This window comes from Monodon monoceros, unplaced genomic scaffold, assembly GCF_005190385.1.
Source record: "Monodon monoceros isolate NGI ecotype Baffin Bay Population unplaced genomic scaffold, NGI_Narwhal_1 Super_Scaffold_18, whole genome shotgun sequence".
NCBI classification, from domain to species: Eukaryota; Metazoa; Chordata; class Mammalia; order Artiodactyla; family Monodontidae; genus Monodon; species Monodon monoceros.
The window spans coordinates 141107745-141126307 of record NW_021703774.1 but is presented as its reverse complement, the minus strand read 5'-3'; the positions used below and the strand labels follow the sequence as shown (position 1 = coordinate 141126307).

Below are 18563 nucleotides of genomic sequence, written 5' to 3'. Positions count from 1 at the left end.
ACTCAAGGTCACTGAGGTCCCAGCCAGACGGGGATGACCAGGCCCCAGATGTTTGCCCTCCACTCAAGGTCACTGAGCCAGTTAATGGGGAAACAGAGTTAACAGAACCAAAGGTATCTCAGCAATCAATCTTCCAGGCCTTAGACCCACCCTCCTGCCCTCCCCAGAACAAGGTGGGCTGGGGAGGGGAATCCAGCTGAGGGCTGGGTCTGGGGAAGAAAGCCCCAGCTGAGCCCCATGGGGCTGTGGTCTGGGCTGTCCCCAGGGGGCTGGGAGGCCCTTGGGGAAGACCATGCCTCAGTTCCTCATTGGCAAAGTGGGGGAATCCTGCCTGTCTTGAGCTGCCTCAGGAAGGGTGAATTGTGTGTCTTAAGTGGCAGTTACAGAGATAGGGACAGAGGAAGACCAGGACTGGGGAGATGGGTCCTGGCGTCACATCCGCCATGAATTAGCTGTGTGATCCTGGGTCAGCCACCTCTCTCCCCTGAGCCTCCCAGTCTCACATGTCAAATGTACTGGTTGTCGTGGGGTGGCCAGAACACTGTGCTCTTCCAGGCAGGAAGCTTGGCCCTCTAGTCCTTCTAGGCCCCTTCACTCCTCCAGCAAAAGAGCGTGCACAGGCTTGGGAGACCCAGCTGCAAAGCCCCCTCCTCTCTTTACTGCTTATGTGAACTGGAGGTTCCTCTTTCTGGACTCAGATTTAGCGTCCGAGAGCCAAGACAGCATTTGTTCCTCACAACAGCCCCGTGAAATGAACAAGACAATGCTCATTTTACAGATGTGGAAAATGACACTCTAAGATCCAGCCCTGGGTCTCAAACAGCTAGGTTTAAAGGGAGAGCAACAAATATAAATCAAATGCATAACAAATCAGGGCCAAAAAGATGACCATTGGGTAACCCACAAGGCAGGCACAGAGCAGGGGGCTGAAGGGAGTGGGCACAAGACCTCCTAGGCAGAGGGGCAGCAGGTGCAAAGCCCCAGTGGTGGGGAGAAGAGTGTCCGGGGATTAAGTTGTGTGGAGCTGGGATATAATGAGGCCAAGGCCGCCTGGCAAGGGCCACACCATGGAGAATTGTGAATGTCATGCCAAGAAGTTTGGAGTTGATCCTGAGAAGGTAGTGGGAAGGCATTAAAGCCTCTGTCAAGGAGTGAACATTGACTGAAAGCCTCAGTGATAGACAGCACTGAGTCTATCGATAAACTCAGCACCATCCAGGGTCAACAGAGAGAGCACCTGGGAGCTTCTCGACTTCTCTGTGCCTCAGGCCTCCTCTGTAAAATGGGATAGTGACCCTACCCTCTGTCTGCTGCCCACAGAGGGGGTGAGCACGGGAATTTGGGCTCTCAGGGATGAAGTATTGATGGTAAGGCTACTGTCTTTTCACAAATAAGGACAAAAGAGTTGCATCTGATCAGCTGGGGAACAGGCTGCTGCCAAGTTCAGTAACTGACAGATGGCTGCCGGTAAAGAAGTTGGTACAAGAAGGAGGGCCCCGCGAGAGGTTACTGCAAGGACAGTGCGGGGAAGAAGGAGGCTGGAAGTGAGAATGCCAAGGAGGCAGCTAAGGTGGCTGGAGCGGGGAGTTGAGATCCCCCAGCCATGCCTCTGATGAGCTGCTTGTCTTTGGGCAATCACTTCCTCTCCCTGAAGCTCAGGCTCCTTGTCTGAAACTAAGAGGGAGGAAGTGGTGCCTAACCACAGCCTTGTAAGAATACGAACGGGGAAAATAAGACCCATATGTGTTTGCAGAGTGCCTTATAGTTTACAAAGCAGATTACCTGCTTCATCTTCTCAGATCCCATGGGGAAGGGGGTGACATCTATTGAGGGCCTGCTGTATGCCAGACACAGGACTGGGTGTTTGTTTACATTCATCTCATGCCAGTTTCATAACAGCCTTCACAGATACATATTGATATAATAATTTATTTTACATTTGAGGAAACCGAACTGCTGGGAGGTGGCAGAGCCACTTGCAGAGCAATTGCATTCCACAGTTATACACCCTAGAAAAGTATCTGCACACGTGCACAAGGCCCACAAGGCGACACCTATGTATCACATTTGTGGGATACAAATATGACACATTTGTATCAGCATTGTCTGTAAGAAAAAACACTGTGAACAGCCTAATGGTCCATCTTCAGGAGAATGGATAGGTAAGTTGAGGTATAGACAGACATGGAATAGAATACATGATGAAAATAGTTGAATGACAGCTATTCAAGTTCCAGCACATACAGAATGATACCATTTTTATAAAGTTCAAAAACATGCAAAACTAAAAAATACATTGTTCAGGAATGCTTACATGTGTAGTAAAACTATTAAGAAGGACAAATACAAAATTCAAGCTGATGGTTATTTGTATGAGGGGGAAGGAAAGACAGAGGACTTAAAAAGAATAGATAATATTCAGCTTCTTAAGCTGGTGGGAACTTGGGCATTCATTAAATTATTATTTATACACTATTGAATATATTTATATTGCTGACTAATTGAATATATATGTGTATATATATACATGCATGTATATATACTGCTGACTATATATTTTATATGGATTAACTACTTAATAATAAATAAAAATTCAATTACAAACAGATACATTTGAGAAGAGAAATTACCTCTTATTTACCTCTGGTTGTCTGATATGAAGCATGCATTCCTTCTCATGGTTGGTACAGTATTTCACAAGCTGTTTGTTAAGTGAATTATTGACTGAACGAATAGATAACTTTCAATTCTTACTTCCCCAGCCCACCACACTTCTGCCAATATATGAATTGACCTGGGACCAGAATTTTTGTTGTTGTTGGTGGTGGTGGTGATGGTGGGTGGAAGGAGACCAGATTTATTTTTTTGTAAACCACTGGAGACATGTAAAACAAAGCTAGGAAGTGTAGATGACTCTATGACTCTCATCCTCAATCTAGCACATACAGGAGAACTCTACCTATTCATCTATCTATCCACCCTATCCACCCATTCATCCACCCATGAATCCATCCATTCATTCATCCATTCTTCCATGCATACGTGTAGTCGATGAACATTTAGTGAAACAAATGCTAATGGAGATCAGGTGTAGCTTCTTGAGAAGTGAAGTAAATTCTCATCCAAGATAAGGACTCTGCATGTGACCATACTGTCCCAGAGGCCATCACAGTGCCCCAGATGGATGTGCAGGGGAGACACGGGATGCCCATGAGATCTTGCAACTTACCTTGACACACAAATGAAGAGGGTGTTTCCCCCGGGTGGATTCGTCCTGTGATGAATACCACCTTTTTCTCTGCCCCCTCCCAAAGGTTGTCTGTAAGATAAAATGGAAGTAGGTTACTAAGGAGGACAGCTGAGATGGGGAGTTGTTATGTATATGTGTGGGAGGGGCAGGGAAAGGGTGCTTTACATCTATCTCTTAAATCATTGGGTTAAAGCCACTAATTGTATTATGTCCCTGGTCACCCAATATTAAATAACTACATTTCTGTTCTTCTGTGCAACTGATCATATTAATGTTACAATCATCTGAAGAAGTCATAAGAGCAACGTCAAATCCCAGATCCACTGACCATGAAACTAGGCAAGTTATGTGTCCTTTTTGAGTTTCAATGTGTTAGTCTATAAATGTGGATAGTTTCTTCATAGGGTTGCTGTCATAATTTAACAAGCTTACATATTGCCTAGTACACAGTAAAAATTTAGTAAATGATGGAGTAAAAAAGGTAGCTATTTATATTAGTAATAGTAGCCACTGCCATTTAAATAGCACCTTTTGTGTCGGGCACATTATACACATTATTTATAATCCCTACAGAAACATGACAGTTAATACTTCTTTTACTGAGACAGAAACTGGGGCTCAGAGAGGTTATATAACTTGTTCAAGTTCTACCTACACAGCTACTTAGGGTAGAGCTGAGATTAGAATCCAAGCCCTGTTTGGCCTTGATGAAGTAAGAGGGACCAGATTTCTCTTTCACCTTAAGCAACTAGAAGGTTGGACAAAATATACAAAACAACTCTTTTCAGACATTGAACAAGAGTCAGTGCAAGACTAACTCATGAGAAAAGGAAAACTAATAAGGCATGCCCCTGACTGCCCTGGTTTTTTGCCTGGAGGCCCACCCCAGACCAAAGAGCAGAGAGAGGTATCCTCAACAGAGCATGGAAATCTCACTGAGATTGAAGTTCAGGGAGTCTGAACCAGGTGGTGGCTGTGGGGAAACTCTGTATATTTCAGAGAAGAGGGAGCTCTGTAGAAAAAGAGTTCCAGGAATCCATAAAGGGGTCCTCATGAGTCTTTGCTGGGTCCCAAGATGTGCACATACAGGGTGAATCTCCATGATGTCATGAAAAAACGACCAGGGAGCTGTGAACTGCACATTCTCAGGGCTCACACAGGGTTAGGAATCATTTGAACTCCCACCTCCCAAGTAGAAGTCCGCATTGATCATTCAGGGCATTTGGTAGACAATCCAGAAGGGCCATGCCTTAGTAGTGGGGCTAAACCACCCAAGACTCACTCTAACAAAAATTTAAAATAAATCTCAGATGAATCAAGCTGAACAGCAACAACAACAAAATTGACTGCCTGCTATATAAAGTCCAACTGTCTTTAAAGGAAGACAACAAAATCCAGATATTCAACAATGTATAATTCACAATATTCATCATCCAGTAAAAGGTATTAGACATACAAAGAAGTAGAAAATTATGGGCCAAAGTCAAAGCCCACGCTTTTGCTGCCTCTACGGAAGTCTCACTTATATAATAAAGCTTAGCATTTTGCAAATATATTATTAGACAAAAGCAGTAGGCAAGAGTGACATTCCTAGAAAAGAGGGGCAGGAAGAGGGTGCTTAGCCATGGGCAGAAGAAGGACTGATTGACACAGAACAGAACAATGACCTGAAGGAAATTCAGACATGAACACTGAGAGGCCTTCGATTAAAGGATCCCGTCTACATTAGTGGACAATCTGGATGGAGAGGGGAGGCAGAGATCATTAACTGGCTTTCTGCTTCTGAAATGCTAGGACAGGTTATTTGAATGTGATTCATGATCCCAACAATTGATGTACCAAGCCAGAGACTAAAATTTAAAAAAAAGAATTAACCCTATCATACCTGGATCTGAAAGCTTAGGACTTGCCTGGTCTATTGGGTGACCAGTTTTGAGGTCACTGCTTCCCTAATATTAGGTTCCTATAAGACAGCAAAACATATAATGAAGCCAAAATGCATACTTGAGAACTCACTCTGTTCTCGGCTCTATGCTAAGCACCTTCAGGAGCAAAGGGAGAGAGAGAAGGCTCACCTGCTCTTAAGAAGAGAAGTTAGATACCTGAACATCTCCTGGACTGAATACAAGCTCCTCAAGGGAGAAACTGTGACTTTCATGGTGTATGTTTAATGATTTTCCCAGGACTCCATGTGGAAAGGTGGTCAGGAACTGGCTATTCAATTAATAAGTAAAACATACTCATACAGATCCTGGTTTATAAAGAAATTTAGACACACACTATCTTATTTAATCTTCATCATGCCTCTGTGAGGTGGATAGTATCAACTCCATCTTACAGGTGAGGGAACTGAGGCTCACAGAAGGAGGGGGCATGTCCAAGGTCATGCAGTAGCAGTGGCAGAGTCCCAGCCCAGTGCCCCATTCACTACCCTGTCCGTCTCCTCCCGGATCCACTAACAGCAGTACCAGATTCTACATCTACCGCATTTCCATCCACAATGTACACAAGGGAGTTTGGTTTCATCCCTTGTTGCTGGTGGGAGTTGAGCTATGTCTTAGTATTTATATTGCTTTTTCACTTAAAACACAAAAAACAAAATGTCACCAAGCCCTTGTAAAACACACTAACACTGACCCCATCTATCCCAGCAGCGTAGAAATGAAAAATGACATTACCAAGGTCTCAGTGAAGGCTATCTTTATGGATGTCTCCCCTGACCTGGTATCAGCTCAATTGCATTCAGCATTTCTGCTGACCACAGGGAAATGCAAAATGGGCATTCTATTTGCACACTAATTTTACTGAGCCCCTGCGTCTTCATGAAATGATAACGTGGGGCTAATAAAAATCAAGCATCTCGGGTGCTAATATAAGCAAATGTTGCCGCAGGCAGGTAACAAATTGCTTTGTCATTTAGGAGGCCGTAAAAGAGCATTATAGTCGTCTTTAGGCAAAATGGATGGGTCTCCTTTGCTCAGCTTTTAGCTTTCATTTGCAAAATCAGTTTAAGGTAATGCAGCAGCTCTGAGGTGGTGTGACATGGGACTTCCACTCCCACCCCAATCCTGTTACCAAATCCTCAGACTCGTGCAAAGCCAATTAAACATATTCTTGGTGGAGACAGCAGGGATGATGAAGGAAGTATGCTTTGAACAAAACCAGGGTGGCAAAGAAGCTGAACAATGAGCCCAAGAGAAACATATAAGGGAGGGTAAAGCTGGAGGCCTTGGAGAGAGGCACACTCAGGGGTACAGGGTACCCTCAAGTAGAACCAGGACAGCCATAGTGGGCTCCCCAGTTAACAGAAGGTGTTTGCAGTCAAATGTATTTTGTGTAGCATCCCAACTCATACACACACACACACACACACACACACACACACACACACACGAGCACTCCTTTGATAGAGGGATAATGTCCCTCTATCAGCCACCATTTCCTTATTCATAAAATATTTCTTGAGCACCTATTAGGTGGCCAGGCACTAGCTATTATTATCTTCATTTTACAGAAAACCTAGGCCAATAGACATTAAGTGACTTGCCCACAGCTAAAGGCTGGCAGAGCCAGAGTCCCCACCCAGGCAGTCTGACTCCCCCTGTGTTCCTCCTCTACGCTTCTCTGCCTCTTGTGAAGGACAATGACATTATCCAGCTCCAATAGCAACTAAGTAGTATTTATTCAGTACTTACCCTGTGCGAAGCACTTTACACGTATGATCATAATTTTCACAGCAACCCAATGAAAAGCATCTACAATTCTTACCCCTATTTTTTAGGAAACTGAGTTCTGGCAAGGTAAAGTGACTTGTCTAAACCTGCATAAGTAGCAAATGTGAGGGGAGCCAGGATTAAACCTAGGTCTTTTTGAGTCTCAAATATACGCTCTTAACCACTGTGTCATATCACCTCTTGGAGATTAAATGGGGTCCTTGTGGTGGTTTTAAAAAATACATCCACAAATTCTTCATTAATCTCCTCTTTTCAAGAGGTGAACTCCCTCCCTCCCCTTCAGCACGGGCTGGCCTTAGAGACTTGCCCTAACAAATAGATTGCTACAGAGGTGATGGTGCTTGGCTTTTGAGATTAGGCTATAAAAAGACAGTGGCTTCCATCGTGGATGTACTTTCTCTCTCTCTCTCTCATCACTCACTCTGGCGGCCTTGACTTGTGGACACTCAGGCAGCCTATGGAGGGGGTCCCCCTGGTGAGGATTGTCCCACCCCCAGATGACTGCAGCCCTGGCCCACAGCTTACTGCGACCTCATGAGAGAGCCTGGGTCAGAGCCAGCCAGCAAAGCTGCTCCCACATTCCTGACCCACCGATACAAAGAGATAATAAACCTTTGCTGTTTTAAAAATGCTGAATTCTAGAGTAATGTGTTAGGCAGTAATAGATAACTAATTAATCCCACTGGAGATGGCTGCACTTCCCCTAGTTGATTGTAGAACTTAAGAAACTTTGCATCTCATCTATTGATGCTGAGCCTGAGTGAGGAGCTGAGCCACAACCTTGGTGTCAGGATGGAGGGAGAGCCTCCATCGATCTGGTCAACTGTCTGTGGACTGGACCTGTGGTTGGTGGAGGTACCAGCCAAGATGCCAAGAGGCCCCAGAGAGCACCAGCTGGGCCCTCTGAGGACAAAATTCTCCCACACGTTCACATGGTCAGTTTTGTTGCCCTGTCTCTCCTGACAATAACTTGTCACAGGGAGTGAGGTATTCTGTGCAGGAAGAAGGGTGGGGACCTGGGAGGGGAATATGGAATGTTACAATAGAAAGATTTTTTTTTTTAAACAGAGAACTTTTTCATTTTCTTGACTGCATGATCCCTGAGGGCATCACAAAGTCAGGAGAATGACCTCCTGTTGGTTTCCATACTGGACCAGTTGCAGTCTTGCCTATCATACTCTGGGGCCCGAACAGGTCCACCTGCTAGCAAGCTAGAGAAAAGGAAATCCTGGAAGCAACAACAGCACGCTCTGGACCAGAACAGCCCTGTCACCGGCCTCCCTGTGTTGGCACCATCCTTGCCAGCCCATCGTCTGCCCAGCCACCAAAGAGGCCTTTCCAAAACGCAAAAGGGAGCACACCACTCCCTCTGCTTACAACCCTTCGGCAGCGCTCTGCTGTCCTCCTCCGGGCAAGCCCAGCCTCCTGCATCTGGCATCGCCCCTGTCTCTGGTAGCTGGCGGCCCCCTCACTCCTCCAGCCCTTTCCACAGGTCCCAGCCTCAGCTACTCTCGGCAGCTCCGCAAGCACAAATGTTCTCCCCACAACTCCACACCTGGGTGCGTGCTTGTCTCTCTGTCTAGAATGCCAGCCCCCAGTTCATCTGTCTGGCTTACTCCTACTTAGCCTTCTAGACTGCTCGGCTGTGCCTCCCCTGAGAGGGGAGGGAAGAAACTAATATTCATCCCGGACTGGTCCTAGGCCACCCCTGGTGTTACTGTTGTGTTGTATCTGATTTCATCAGCGGAACAATTCTGTAGTTTTCCCTACAAAATACATCACATTAAATGTAGTATGAGGAAATCACTCTGTTGCTGATACTGACAATAAAGAGGGAATAGGAGCTGTGAATTATACAAGAACATGCTCCGGGTGCAGGATTTCTTGTATGTAATTTTATGAGAAAATGTAGGTTTAGGAGGCATCGATAGAGCTTTCTTGAAGGCATTGGAGAACGAGTGAATGTATCTGGGTAGAGATGAGACTTGCTGAAAGCAAAAACACCCAGGCCTGGCTCAGCCCAGGAGACTAAGGGTGAATTCAATGGGAGAGGAGAGCTGGATGGGGGAGACTGGGCAGGACATTGGTCCCTGTGTTTCTTCTGCCCCCTGAGGGGGTTAAATGGAAAGCCTGCTGGCTTCCTGAGCAGATAGACCAGTACTCATATCCAGGACCCGTAGATGACTGGCTGTGAGGCCTTGAGCAAATTCCTTACACATTCGGAGCCTCAGTTCCCTGTAAAATGAGAATAATAATGCCCAGCTCACAAGGTAAACCTTACGTCAGAGATGTTCTGCCCCTGCCCCATGGCTTTGCCTGTTAATTGCAGGTCCCATTTACCGAGCCAAAAGTCCTGGGAATAGACGTAGTCGCAGGGGGACTCTGTGTGGGTCCCCGCGTTATGCACCATAGGCTGAATCTCTAGCTTCTACCCACAGGTTCCCGAGCACCCCTCCCCTACCACACATGACAATCAAAAGTAGCTCGGACATCACTAAACATCCCATGTCTTCTCAGAGGCAAAATAGTCCCTGGTTGAATATTCTATAAACCCCTATAAAATACGCTACTTCATTCAGCCTGGCCTCGTCAGTATCTTCTCAAGCAAACCTTCAATTTCTTAGACTGTGCTGTCCCAACCAACCCCTCCAAGACGCCTTTCCAGAAACCTCCAGACCACAGAGCCCTCACCCTCCTCTGAACTCAGAGTTCAATCTGGACCCCTCATGTGGTCATAAATTTGGTTTTTTTGTTTGTTTGTTTGTTTGTTTTTTGCGGTACACGGGCCTTTCACCACCGCGGCCTCCCCCGCCACGGAGCACAGGCTCCAGACGTGCAGGCCCAGCGGCCATGGCTCACGGGCCCAGCTGCTCCGCGGCACGCGGGATCCCCCCGGACCGGGGCACGAACCCGCGTCCCCTGCATCGGCAGGCGGACCCCCAACCACTGCGCCACCAGGGAAGCCCCGGTCATAAATCTTTTGCGGCCTCGTTCAGGCAGGACCGAAGGCCGCAGCTCAGATTTGCTCTGCCTAATGCCCAGCACCTGCCCCCTGAGCCTCCGGCCCACGTCGAGAAAACAGCAGTGTTACCGAAGTTTATTTTCAGTTCTCCCGCTCCCTCGCCCCCCCACCCCCGCCCTCTGGGTCACATTCCCTCAGCCTGGCTTGGACCTCCCAGGGCCTAAAATTTCACATCTGCCAGGTGCACTCATCCATGTTGCACGGTTAGGAAATGAATGTTCTACACTTGATGAGATGGGAGAAGAGAAGAGATTTCTCTTGAAAAGAGTGTGCTCCTGACAGAGAAATGCTCATGACAAGAAATGAAGCATTAATTCTGGAATTTCAGGCCTTTGGGAAAGGAGCCTCTGCGTCTCTGGTATACCTCATGTGTCTACCGCATATTAAAACCACTTTTTGGCTTTAAAAAGCAGTGAGGAGGCCTCTGACCTATAGGAGACTCCTAGAGGCCAGAAGAACTGCAAAGCCTGAGGAATCGCCAAGTGGAACAGACTCACTGTGAAGATGAAGGGAGAGGCCCAGAAGGGACAAGTGACTTGTCGGAGGCTACACAGCAGGAGGGTGGTCAAGCCAGGTCCGGAACCCAGGGCATAGAGCTCCAACGTCCAAGCAGCCACCTGTCACGTCACTGGGCTGCCTCGGGCGATGTCCCTGCAGGCTGGTGCCTGGAGAGTGCCCAGGGGGTGCCTGCCAGGGCTGTGAAGGAAGCCGAACGGCGATGGGCCTGAGATACAGAGGGCTAGGGCCAGTCGTTACCTTGTCAGTCACAGAGGCAGCACCCCTCAGCCAGGCTGCCCTGCTGGGCTTGGCCCCTCTAAAGCCTGCGTGGGCTGGGACTCTGGGCCTGGAGCAGGTAGACAGGCAGCCTTCCAGGGTGGGGGTGGGGGGTGTGGTGGGTGTAGGCCGACGGCAGGAGGGCTCTTCCCGCCATGACCTATCTTGATCCCAGCACCCTCCATCTCCTGCAGAAAGTCAGAATCACAGCCACCCTCTCAGGGTAACTACTGAGGTCAGGTCTCCTGGGAAACAGGCTGGGAGAGGCTGAGATTGCCGTGCAGGAGCCTTACCGGGGATTGCTCTCAGCAACTCTTGTGAGAGGTGAGTTAAGCAGGGCTGGGACAGTCTCAACGGCGACTTTAATCAATCCCATGGGGAGCTCCAGGCCAGGCGGGTCCTGCATAGCTGTCCCAGCAGGTGAGGGACTGGCTCTGTATCCTGCACTGCCCGGCTACTGGGTGTGGGCTGCCCACAGGCCTGGGCTGGAGCCTCGGGAAAGGCGGCTTCCTTCAGCTGAGCGTAGTTTCCAGGGAGAAACTCAGCTGTGAGCTGCCAGGTACCAGCACTGCTGGGTACCAGCACTGCTGTGAGCTGCCAGGTACCAGCATAACTGGGGGAATTAATTGGTCCTGAAGGGCGATGGCGGTGGGGCACACAGCACCTGCTACACCAGCCTTCAGCTGAGGCAGCCCGGGAGAGCAGGGCAGACAAGAAGGCCGAGGATGAAGGACTTTGTTTTTTAGTTCAATTCTATATGTATTTTCTAACACTGACCATATGCCACACTTCGGGCTGGCCCCTGGGGACGTAGAGAGGAAGCAGACACTCTTCCTGCTATCCAGGGGCTCAAAGACTAGCGCAGAAGAAAAATCAAGCCTGGTTTTGCGGTAATAAACTTGAATTGTAGAGTTGGACAGAAGAAGGGTTAAATTCAAATCCTGCCACACATGACCCTGAGCTCTGAGATTGTTCCTTTCCTCGCCTGCAAAGTGAGGATCAACCTCACAGGGGTCTTGTAAGAACTGAGACAATGCATCGGGTCTGTGCCCATGACCTGACATATAGAATGTGTTCAGAAACGGTAACTTGCAGACCGTTAGAAGTCACTTGGTCCAACTGCCTGATCTTACAGGTGCAGAAACTGAGGTCACTAGACTCTAAGCAACACTAGAGCCATGACTTTGCCTGTCTGTTTCACAAATTGTATTCCCAGGGCCTAGCACACAGAAGGAGCTCAATAAATCCTCGTGGAATGGTTGTAGAGCACTTGTTGCCCTTTGGTTGTGCGAGCACATCAGGCTAGAACTGAGTGCCCAGGCTTTTCCTAACACGTGCTCTGCCTTCCATCTCTCCCAGCCTCCAGAAATTTCTCACCAGGTTCAGTTTCAGACTTATTAGCAAATGCAAATTGAATTACGAGGTGCCCTTTTGCAACAAGGGCAACAAAAAGTTTCCCCAGAAAGAGAAAGCGAGAAGAGGTGAAAGCTAGGATGAAAGTCGAAGACAATACATTCTAATCAGACTTGATAAATATGTAAATTAAAGCAACTGAACGGTTGGCTTTGACAAATGACTTCTCCGTAAGGGGATTTTCCACGCTGAAAGGAGAGAGTTCAGCCTGCCTGCTAGTCGCAGCCAGAGGTCTCTCCTCCTCTCCCAGCTATGCGGGCTGATGGGGGCAGGCACTGGGATGCGTAGAGGCAGTGCAGAGAACGAATCCTTCTTTTAATGGATGCCATGTATTGAGCATCTACTAGCTGCTAGGCAAGCCTCCCTCAACCCTGTGAGGGCAGAGAATCCCTGTCTCGTTGAGAAGGAAACCAGGGTAAGGGCGAGTAAGGGCCAGATTCACCAGACTCCCAAGCCTGGTGTCGCTGAGGGGCCAACGCAACCCGCTGCTGAGAATGTGAATTCAATCCCTCTAGTGGTTTTATTGCGCTCTGGGCGTCTGAACAACTGAAAAGTTCGTGCCTTTCAGTCTTTTCTCCCCTGCAGGACCTGGCACAGTGGGAGAGTTCAGGAAAGAGCTTTCCTTAACTTGTTACCTAGCTCCAGACGGATCTCTTCCCTCTGACAGCCCCCATCTCTGTTTCTCCATGTGTAAAAGTAGCCCTTGGAGTCGGCCCTGCTGAAGGCCCAGACAGCACAGAGCAGAAAGGAGCAGTCAGACTGCAGATTCTCTGCAAAATACAAGACAATTGTCATTGTAACCTCTAAATTTGGGGGTGGGGGAGGTTATTACATAGTAATAGATAACCAGAATCATTGCCATGAAATTGATGAAGCTAATGGGTTACAGTACAGCCGTCAGCTGAGAGGTAGTTGAAAGGAACAGGCTGTGAGCGGTTCCTGTGTGCCAGGCACTTTCCATACATTATGATCCAGGTCTCACCAGGCCCCGGGAGAAGTGTATTGTTTTCCTCATATTACAGACAAGAAATCTGAGGTTAAGTGCTTTGCCCAGGGCCACCCAGCTAGCAAGAGTTACGCTGGAATTTGAATCCAGTCTTTCTATCCCCTGAGACCAGTCTTTCTCCTGACACCTCCAAGGGGGAAAGCTCATTCCCCAGCTATACCAGATAAAAGATTTGTTCTGCGTGTAAACGTGGGCAGGCACACCCACGCATCTGCTTCTGACTCAAATTCCAACAAATTCCTAAGTTTTTGTACAAAGTTATCAGAGCTGAGGTATACACAGAAATTCAAGTTGAATGGTTTGCAGCCTTGGAAAGACACTATTCATACAATTTCCCCAAACACAGAACAAATATTTATGAGCGCTTGGAATGCTTCAGGAAAAGAGTTTCCCGGTAGGGCTGGGAGTAATGTGATCCAGGCCCTGAGCCGAAGATCTGTCTCGCCTGGTGCTGGAGGAATTTAGATTTGAAAAGTATTCTTTCTTTCCTATTGAGATCTTCATTGACTTGTATAAAAATACCACTTTCAATCTCAAATCCCCATTGGCATCTTCATATAAGCACCGAAAATGCTACTGGGCTTTGGAGATTTCATTTAATGAAGGAAAAGTATTTCTATTAAAGAGTGAAATTTTTTTTTCTCTCCACACAACATCTTTAGAGGAGCCAGGGAAGCTGGATTGTTCCGGGCTCTGAGAAAATGAACCAGCCCACGCCTCACCCATGATGTGGTCACACAGACTATGGAAGGCAAGGAAGGGTCAGTAATGAGGGGAAAATAGGAGCAATTATGCTAAACTCCCATGTCCCCATGATCTTACAGTTGATGAGGCGTTTTGGCACTCAGTAGGGAGATATTTCTGTTGCCATTGCCCTTGTGCCCTAGAAGCTAATCTAGGCTCTGACCTGCCTGTCCTCTGCCCACCCCACTCTCACCTCTACCCTCTCTCACCAGCTCTTCACGCCTCTTCACACAGGGGTTCAAACTAGCTTCTCCACCTTGTCTAGAGAGCTGCCCTGGGTTCTGTGGACCTGGCTCCTAACCCTTCAGGTCTCTTCTCATGAAAACGGTAGCTCCATTGTGGCAGGAACTTTGTCCTAGTAACTGCTGTGGACCCAGGTCTAACATGGTACCTGCCGATACACATGCCGACTGCATATTTATTGAGTCAATAAGTACAGCCAACAGGCATTGAGGGATGTGTGCTGGGGAGGGTGAGCGCCAAAGGAAGAAGACAGAAGACATGGTTGGGGTCAGCAGATTGTCCAAGGTCATCCAGGTGGTAAGTGGTGAGAACAGAGTGGACCCCAGTCTGATGAATGGTAAAACCTGTGTCCCTTCACCCTGAGGCTCCTGTCCCTCACAAAGAGGCCACAGAGTGCAAGGGTGTGAGCAGAACCTTAGGTGTGGCTGTGCCTGTTTTCCTATTCTGTCTCTGCCACTCACTAGCTGGGTGGTCTTGGGAAAGTCACTCACTTGACTTCTGGAAGCCTCAGTCTCCTTATCCATAAAATGGGAATAATAATAATATTCATCTTATTGGGTAGTTGTGAGGACTAAATGAGCTAAAATAAAGCACTAATAACAGTGCTTGTCACAAGGAAAACCGTCAATTAACATTTACTCTTCCTAATCATTCAATAAATATTCCTTGAGCTCCCAGACACCAGCTCCCCTCCCCACTCCCAGGCAGAGTCAGGCTCTCTCTGTTCTGTTCCCTCCTCGCCCCTTCCGAGATTACAGACATTGCCCGGCAGTACAATAGTAATTTGCTTCTCTTTCCCTCTCGCCTTTCCCCTCTGGTGACTCTCAGCTTTTTGGGGGCAGAAGCCCTGTCTTGTTCATCTCTTTCTGGCATTCATTTCCTTTGTCTGAGACACAGAAGGGCATTTTGACATAGTTGTTTTGATGCAAGAGTTTTGAAATGGCTACATTTAAATGTAAAACTGCTTTGGAAAATTACCAGGCACTGTGTGAAGCAGACCCCCCCCACACACAACCGTGCATGTCTGACCTCCACTGACCTTCACTCCCAACAGCTCCTCACTGCCCCTGTCTCCTTTCTTGCCAGCTTGACTGGGAGCCCACCCTGAGCCCAACCTCTCCCCTCCATGAGGCCCCTGCCAGAGGGGAGGTCAGGGATGGGGAAGCTCTGGGATGAGGGGAGGTAGCCTGAAATATCTCCTGGGCACATTGTTTGGTAATGTTTATTAAAAAGCTGAAGGTGTAATGCTTTGTTTTCCCGGCTGTGTCAAAATGTTCCCATTTCAAAACACTTGTGTCAGAGCAGCAGCATCAATGTGGCTGAAACAAAAGGACTGTCAAAACGATATGAACTCTGCAAGGAAGCCACCTGGCATGTAGCAGTCCTCAATAATGGATTTAAAACATATACCACTGTAAGTGGATTAACAAGCCATCAGCTGCACTTAACACCAACTCTCCCTGTAGTAATTCCTTTTTGTTCCAATGAGGATGTTTCCACCACCTTAAGGATCAGAGAAGTTTAGGAAGCTGCCTGACATCACACAGCAGAGATGATTAGACCTGAGTATGGTCTAGTTAATCTCCCCCATTTTACAGCCAAGGTGCCAAGAGAGAAAGTGACTTGAGCAAGGTCTCACAGTGAACTGGATTTTCATGATAGGTCAGAAACATGTGATCAGTTATTGGACAACTTCTCCACACTGTACACTAAATTCTGGACCACAGCATCACCACTGAGCACATGGCACGCACTCAACAGAACAGAACAGAGACCACGGGCAGGCCGCTAAAGCCCTAGGCATGCTGCTTGAAAATTGGATTGGCCAAGTTCTCTGTAAAAGAAGCTTTAGTGGGCTTCCCTGGTGGCGCAGTGGTTGGGAGTCCGCCTGCCGATGCAGGGGACACGGGTTCGTGCCCCGGTCCGGGAAGATCCCACATGCCGCAGAGCGGCTGGGCCCGTGAGCCATGGCCGCTGAGCCTGCGCGTCCGGAGCCTGTGGTCTGCAACGGGAGAGGCCACAACAGTGAGAGGCCCGCGTATCGCAAAAAAAAAAAAAAAAAAAAAAAAGAAGCTTTAGTGTCCGACCGGGCAGGTTGTCACTATCCCATTAGCCGGGCAGTCCAGTGGAGCAGCGAGGCCTGGGTGGCCCATGTGTGCAGGCAGGAAGGGCAAGCTGCTGCAGTATGGGGCACAAGTGAAGAGCTATTTGTATCTGTTTCCATAACTGATATTTCTGCAGCTGGTGAAAGAATAAATCCCTGTTAACCTGGGTAAGGAAATTATATATCCCTACTGTCTTCATGGTTTCATGATTCAGGCTGAATAGAGTCTTTCTTGAATAAAATAAATTATAAAAACTTAATTTACAAGAACTTATTTCCAGGGGGTGTTTTATGTTAAATGCTCCTAGGATAAGGCTTCTAGGATAAACCTGGACTCTGTACACAAATTCTGCCTCAGACTATCCCTGGGACACATGGACTAGAGTTGGGCAGACCCGGGTTTGAAGCTGTTTAACCAAGATAAGTTGCTGAACCACGGTTTCATCAGAGGCTAAGTGAGGAAAGGTGTGTAAGTCATGGGCGCTCCATAAAAGTAGCCTCTGTTATTACTGAGTTCAGAAGGCTTCAGTTCCACCTTCTGGTAGACCCTTTCCTCTAGGAAGGCCCGGGCTTGAAGGTGCTGTCGGAGCACGTGTGGGCTGAGAAGAGGAGAAGCGATTTAGCATAGAGGTTACAAGCAGGGACTGGGGACCAACCAGAGCAGTGCCTCCACCGCTCTCTGAGTGTGTGACCTTGGGCAAGTTATCTCTCTGTGCCTCAGTCTTCTCCTCTGTAAAGTGGGTTCATGGTGGACCATTCTCCTAGTCATGCTCTGAGGAGGAAATGAGTTGGTAATTTCTAAAGCACTTGGAATAGCATCCTAGTGTTTATACAAATCTTGTATAAATATGTGGTTGCTAAATAAAATAAGTACTGACTAGTAATACCCATTCAAGTGCTCAGGGTCTGCAGAGGGATATGCTCATCTTGGGACCCTTCCCTGTGACAGGCCCTACCCCTTCTCAGAAACAGTCTTCTATGGATAGTTATTTGATACTTTTCTCCAGATACGTGAGGCTCATACATACATACGCAAGAGACACATTTTATTCTTGATTCTCAGCCCTGGTCGCATGTTAGAACCACCTGGGGAGTTTTTAAGAAATCATAATGCACAACGGCCCCACTCCCACCCCTGCACCCGTTCTCCAACCAAGGTCGTGGGGAGGGCTCAAGGAAATTATTCTTCCCACGTGCAGGCACAACTGAGAACCCCTGGCCCAGTGTGAGCCAGGGCCAGGCTCTCTACTCCCTGGGTCTTGGTCTTCTTACTACGTCATCTGCAGGAAGAGCGGGTAGGGCTAGGTGGTCTCTCTCCTCCCCCTCCAGGCCAAAAAGACTGTGATCCTGGAGGTCTGGAGGACCCAGGATCTGGCTCAGGATGGCTCTGATTAGACCACGTTGGTCTTAACATCAAGGAGAGGACGCTGGGGTGAGTGGACAAGAAAACATGCATACATCAAGCAGATAATTTCTCACAGACACAGTCCCTTCCTGGGAACAGGACAAGAAGCACTAAGATAATGGTGGTGCAGCCTCTCTGGGAACTCGCAAAGCTTAGAGCAAAGAGATTGGATTTATAACAGAAATGGAAGCCATGTGCATGAGGAGAAGGAAGAAAGGCATTTTCAAAGGATGAAGGAGGAGGACTAATATATTTGCAATCAGTAGCATAGAGGGGTTCAAATGCATGCGCACCAGGAGACAGAAAGAAATGGCATCCTGGGAGGGCGGGAGAAGAGAAAGGGAGATCACGGTAGCTGAGCATCTGATCTGTGCAGGCAACAGGGGGGCATGTTATCATCTAATCTCATTCCATCTGGGCGGCCTCCCAGAGGGCGGGTGTCTGATCCCCATCCGACAGACCCCACAGGTGGTGAGCAGCAGTTCCAGGATAAAACCCCAGGTCACTGACTCCAAAACCCTGCACTCTTTCCCCTCCGGTTTGGTGCCTCACTTATCCAGAGCTTCCCGTTCTCATAACCTCACACACCCAGATCACAACAAAGAGCCGGAATGAAGCAGAAAAGGACTGAAAAGGACCCAAATCCAGAGGCACAGCCCCACATTAAAAGTCCTCAGGAGAACCTGTTGGGGACACTGAATGATGGGGAGATTCTCTCGATTTCTGGGGAGCTGGTATGAGCACAGAGTGAATCCAGAGGGGAAGTGGCAAAACCCCACAGAGAGACTGGGGCCCTCCCAGGACACGTTCTTGAGTGTCGGGCACTATGAACACATCGAAAGGAAGCAGGCGTCACCTGGCCGTGGGC

At 48.0% G+C, this 18563-nt stretch overlaps 1 protein-coding gene across 1 annotated transcript in view; it reads right to left on the bottom strand.

Moving 5' to 3' along the window:
* The window catches only part of AGBL4 (ATP/GTP binding protein like 4), a 1273876-nt gene that overhangs the window by 133421 nt on the left and 1121892 nt on the right, over nt 1–18563 (bottom strand). Inside the window, exon 7 of the mRNA XM_029227007.1 lies at nt 3230–3319. Coding sequence (XP_029082840.1) covers nt 3230–3319 — 90 coding nt within the window. The remainder of the gene's footprint in view (nt 1–3229; nt 3320–18563) is intronic.